A 6000-nucleotide genomic window follows, 5' to 3' on the forward strand; every position below is an offset into this window, starting at 1 on the left:
GATGCATTGGTGGTCATTTTCCAACATTCCATGGACTCTGGTTCAGTTCCTATGCATTGGAGGGTGGCTAATGTAACCCCACTTTTTAAAAAAAGGTGGGAGAGAGAAACAGGGAACTATAGACCGGTTAGCCTGACATCAGTAGTGGGGAAAATGCTGGAATCAATTATTAATGCGGGTAGAATGTTCCCGATGTTGGGGAAGTCCAGAACCAGGGGACACAGTCTTAGGACCAGGGGTAGGCCATTTAAGACTGAGATGAGGAGAAACTTCTTCACTCAGAGAGAGTTGTTAATCTATGGAATTCCCTGCCGCAGAGAGTTGTTGATGACAGTTTATTGGATATATTCAAGAGGGAGTTAGATATGGTCCTTACGGCTAAGGGGATCAAGGGGTATGGAGAGAAAGCAGGAAAGGGGTACTGAGGGAATGATCAGCCATGATCTTACTCAATGGTGTCCAGGCTCAAAGGGCCGAATGGCCTACCCCTGCACCTATTTCCTATGTTTAAAGATGTAATAGCAGCGCATTTGGAAAACAGTGACAGGATCGGTCCAAGTCAGCATGAATTTATGAAAGGGAAATCATGCTTGACAAATCTTCTAGAATTTTGTGAGGATGTAACTCGTAGAGTAGATAAGAGAGAACCAGTGGATGTGGTGTATTTGGACTTTCAAAAGGCTTTTGAGAAGGTGCCACACAAGAAATTAGTGTGTAAAATTAAAGGCACATGGTACTGGGGGTATTGTATTGACGTGGATCGAGAACTGGTTGGCAGACAGGAAGCAAAGAGTGGGAATAAACAGGTCCTTTTCAGAATGGCAGGCGGTGACTCGTGGGGTGCCGCAGGGTTCAGCGCTGGGACCCCAGCTATTTATAATATACATTAATGATTTAGACGAAGGAATTGAATGTAATATCTCCAAGTTTGCAGATGACACTAAGCTGGGTGGCAGTGTGAGCTGCGAGGAGGATGCTAGGAGGCTGCAGGGTTACTTGGACAGGTTAGGTGAATATACTGCATCTGCCATGCATTTGCCCAATGAGGATAAGTGTGAGGTTATCCACTTTGGTGGCAAAAACAGGAAGGCAGATTATTATCTGAATGGTGACAGATTAGTAAAAGGGGAGGTGCAACGAGACCTGGGTATCATGGTACATCAGTCATTGAAGGTAGGCACGCAGGTACTGCAGGCAGTAAAGAAAGCAAATGGCATGCTGGCCTTCATAGTGAGGGGATTTGAGTATAGGAGCAGGGAGGTCTTACTGCAGTTGTACAGAGCCTTAGTGAGACCACACCTTGAGTATTGTGTGCAGTTTTGATCTCCTAATCTGAGGAAGGACATTCTTACTATTGAGGGAGTGCAGCAAAGGTTCACCAGACTGATTCCCGGGATGGCAGGACTGACATATGAAGAAAGACTGGATCGACTAGGCTTATATTCACTGGAATTTAGAAGAATGAGAGAGGATCTCAGAAACATAAAATTCTGACGGGTTTAGACAGGTTAGATGCAGGAAGAATGTTCCCAATGTTGGGGAAATCCCGAACCAGAAATCACAGTCTAAGGATAAGGGGTAAGCCATTTAGGACAGAGATGAGGAGAAACTTCTTCACTCAGTGAATTGTGAACCTGTGGAATTCTCTACCACAGAAAGTTGTTGAGGCCAGTTCGTTAGATATATTCAAAAGGGAGTTAGATGTGGCCCTTACGGCTAAATGGATCAAGGGGTATGGAGAGAAAGCAGGAATGGGGTACTGAAGTTGCATGATCAGCCATGATCTTATTGAATGGTGGAGCAGGCTCGAAGGGCCGAATGGCCTACTCCTGCACCTATTTTCTATGTTTCTACCTTTTTAAACCAAGCTTTTGGTCACCTGTTCTAATGTCTCCTTCTTTGGCTCGGTGTCAATTTTTGTCGAGTATGCTTCTGTGAAGCACCTTGGGAAATTTTACTGCATTAAAGATGCTACATAAATGCACGCAAGTTGTTATTGTATTGACTTCTACTGTTCAATATTTATAGTGCAACTGTGAGTGAGTATAATTTCACTATAAATAGCAAACAGTAGAAACCTTTAAAACTTTATTTAAATATATTTTTGCATGGAACTTACTGTAAAAAAGGTACACATTCTGGGTTATTTAAAAATCCGACAGAACAAAAATAAAGCCAAAAACTACATGGGTTTACAGATGGTCCATTTTATCGCCACAGTAAGGCTCTTGATTATCAACAGGAAATGTAATTAGTTTCTCCTCTGCAGGGACATTTTCTATTTTTCACTGAAAAAATATAATTCATTGAAAAAAAAATCGGATAGAGTTTTTAAAAAAGACTCAAGATAATTATTGACTTTTAATCAATCACATATATATGCAAGAAGCTCTAGATGGTATATAGAGGTGTTGGTACCAAATAAAATTCAGTACCGTAAGTAATATTTCCTTTTTACAACAAATGTTTCCTCTTTACAGATATGGCAAAATTGGCAACCATTTGTTTCTAAAATGAGTTTAAAATGTTACTACAGCCAGCACACTTAAATTCTTCCCCCCCCCCCCCTTTCTTTGTGAGTTAACAAACTTCTAGTACTTACCAACGCACGAAGTTCTGTCAGAATATTTGATATTATGGCATTGGGATCATCATATTCTTGGGGCTGTTCAAATAAGCGTCCTGTCTGGTTTAACAGCCAAGCCGCAAGAGATGTAAACATGTAGAACTGCTCACCAGGGTTTGTGGGGAGAGCAAAGTAGTGTCTGTTCAAATAAACATTTAATAGATAATTAGAATATATCCATCATAGTATACATTGCTTGATTGTATATATTCTACATGATGCCTATTTAAGACCACGGATGCATGTATGCTCTATCACTTCCCTCGCCCTCCCCGGTCCATACATTAAAATTAAAATGAGAGAGCCGATTGATACAAGCTATTGAAAAATCTGATATGAAGCAGCGCACTTGAAGATTTGGAAGCAACTGAATAAAAGCTGCAGTGGCTTTATTCCAAGCTGGAACTCTAGATCTGCATTGGACAACATTTGAAGTTGGGGGGAGCAGGGAATACTGTATGTGGGAACATAAAATATGAAATGACAAATGGTAATTAGCCCATTGAACCCAATTCTTCCAACAGACCACATATAAGCTACACTGCATGAGTACAAAGACAGATGAAGTGGTTACAAAGCTTCAAAGTTCAAAATAAGTATAAATAGAAATAAAAGATTTGACAAACTTTCATGAAATATGCTAAATGTAACATTCCAAAATTACAGAAAAAAACCATAGAAACATAGAAAATAGGTGCAGGAGTAGGCCATTCAGCCCTTCGAGCCTGCACCACCATTCAATAAGATCATGGTTGATATTCATCTCAGTATCCCTTTCCTGCTTTCTCTCATGTGAAAAGCTTCCACAGAACCAGAGCAGGAAAACTCAACCCAATTATTTTCAATCAAGCTTGCCTCATTAAGGAAATAACAAAGGAAATTTGAAAAACATAATAGTAATAGGGTGCACACCTTAGTCTATACAATAACATTTGTAGTGGGCCAGAGAGTAATATCACAAGGGAGGCTATTCAGTCCATTGCACTTGTACTAGCTTTTCAACTGGAGCTAATTAATTGAATCCCATATCATTTATCTTCTTGTTTTGCAGATACTTATCCAAGAATAAAACATCCCTATAACCTTGTGAAAAAAAATCTTCTCCCATTATTTTAGTGATAATTCCAAGTTTGTTATTGATTCATGAATCACTGGAAATAATATTTCACTATTTACCCTAGAAGGTTTTCAAAACTTTGAAAACTTCCATTAGCTCTGCCTTTAACTTTTTTTGTTCCAGTGAAAAACACCTTTTTTCCCCCCACACTTTTCTTCACAACTCTAACCCGTCAGCCTTAACTCAGTGGTAGCGCTCATGTCAGAGTCAGCAGGTTGTGGGCTCAAGCCTCACTCCTGAGACTTGAGCACATAATCCAGGCTAACACTTCAGTTGGTACTGAGGGAGTGTTGCACTGTCAGACTTGCCGCCTTTCAGATGAGACATTAAACAGAGGCCCCAGTTGCTTCTTTGGTGGATGTAAAAGATCTCATGCACTATTCAAAGAACAGTGGGGGAGTTTCCCCACTTGGCCATATTTATTCCTCAACCGACACCAAAAACAGATGATCTGGTTATTAATTTAATTGCTGTTTGTGGGATTGTGTTGTGCACAAATTGGCTGCCACATTTCCCTACATTCCAATAGTGACTAGACTTCAAAAGTGGCTGTGAAGAGCTTTGGCATATCGAAAGGTCATGAAAGATGCTATATAAATGCAAGTTCTTGCTTTCCTGTCATTCCTGGTATCATTCGAGTGCATCTTGACTAGCCTTTCCACGACTCCAGTATCCTTTGTATAATGGGGGTGCTCACAACTGCACAGGATATTCCATTATGGCCCAACCAATGTATTAAAAAAAAATTACAAGAGCAAAATACTGCACGTGCTGGAAATCTGAAATAAAAATGCTGGAAATACTCAGCAGGTCAAGGAGCATCTGTGGAGAGAGAAACGGTTTCTTCAGGGATGATCTGATCACGGTTTTCAGGATATTAAGGGGAACAGATAAGATGGATAGAAAGGAACTATTTCCGCTGGTTGGGGAATCTAGGATTAGAGGGCTAAAAATTAGAGCCAGACCTTTCAGGAGTGACATTAGTAAACACTTCTACACATAAAAGGTGGTAGAAGTTTGGAACTCTCTTCTGCAAACGGCAATTGATGTGAGATCAATTGTTAATTTTAAATCCGAGATTGATAGATTTCAATTAACCAAAGTTATTAAAGGATATGGACCAAAGGCAAGTATATGGAGTTAGGTCGCAGATCAGCCATGATCACATTGAATGAAGGAATAGGCTCCAGGGGCCCAACGACCTACGCTGCACAGATTCTGCCTGACCGGCTGAGTATTTCCAACATTTTCTGTTTTAATTATTGTACAAACTGCTCTCTTTTAACATTCAAAGCCCCGATGGATAAAACGCAAAATCCCACTGAGAGTTGGGATACTATGCAAAGCCAAGGGGAACACAGTCGGGCCGCGATGGGAGGGGGGCCTGTGACAAAGTCCCCTCTGATCCGGAGCCCCGGGTGCCGGGCTCACAGTGCGACCTCTCCTCACCTGGACAGCGCCTTCATGTTGTTCTTTCGGATCAAATCCTCCTCGTAGTTCATCAGCTTCAACTTGTCCAGCAGGTCCTCCATGGTGACAAACATCTGGTACACGGCGCCGGGGCCCCGCTCCCCTTCATCGCCACGGCGGCCGTCATCGGCCATGAGAGCGGGCAGGCGGCCTGGCCCCTGGTCACGGTGGCCCCACTGGCAGCGGCTCTCCCGTCTCCAAGGAACAGCGGCACCTACCCGCCAAATACACAAACCCTCCCCCGGGATCCTGGCGGCGCTGCGATCTTTATTAACCCGAGGTCCAGTCCGGTCCAACACGGTCCCCGGTCTAACTCGGTTAGGCAGCAGTTTGTGATATAAAAATGAAACCGTTAAAGGGCCCGAGCGCTTCCGGCCGCCGAAAGCAGAACCAACACTGCGTATCCAGGAAGTGACGACAGAAATCCTGCCCCCGCCTCATGGGTAGTTGTCAAGGAGCCCAGGAAAGAGTGAGGAGACAGTCTGCTGCTGGGAATCATCAACAGTACAACCAATTTTTCACTCACAGATAATCACCGACAGTCGCAGTCTAGAACCAACCACTGTATTACCAACACTTTATATTATATTCACAAACCAAGATGAAGGGCCAAGGGACCAATATTACAGGACGTCACTCGCCAACGTTGAAAAGACAAGATAAATCAAGAAATAGTGGTTTGGTGAGGCTGAGCTTGAATTGTAAAAGCCTGATGTTTCTAATGTTATCAACTATTGCCAAATAGGACAATCTCCAACCAGTGATCAATTCAGTGTCAGCTGTGGCT

General features: G+C 42.5%; 1 protein-coding gene across 1 annotated transcript in view; it reads right to left on the reverse strand.

Annotated features, from left to right (window-relative positions):
* Positions 1 to 5608, reverse strand: part of ift57 (intraflagellar transport 57 homolog (Chlamydomonas)) — a 52093-nt gene extending 46485 nt beyond the window's left edge. The window contains exons 1-2 of the mRNA XM_070880047.1: positions 5193 to 5608; positions 2603 to 2765 (exon numbers count right to left, since the gene is read on the reverse strand). Coding sequence (XP_070736148.1) covers positions 2603 to 2765; positions 5193 to 5347 — 318 coding nt within the window. The 5' untranslated portion in view covers positions 5348 to 5608. The remainder of the gene's footprint in view (positions 1 to 2602; positions 2766 to 5192) is intronic.
* Between the last annotated feature and the right edge of the window lie 392 nt (positions 5609 to 6000).

This window comes from Pristiophorus japonicus, chromosome 5 (assembly GCF_044704955.1).
Source record: "Pristiophorus japonicus isolate sPriJap1 chromosome 5, sPriJap1.hap1, whole genome shotgun sequence".
In the NCBI taxonomy this organism is placed as follows: Eukaryota; Metazoa; Chordata; class Chondrichthyes; family Pristiophoridae; genus Pristiophorus; species Pristiophorus japonicus.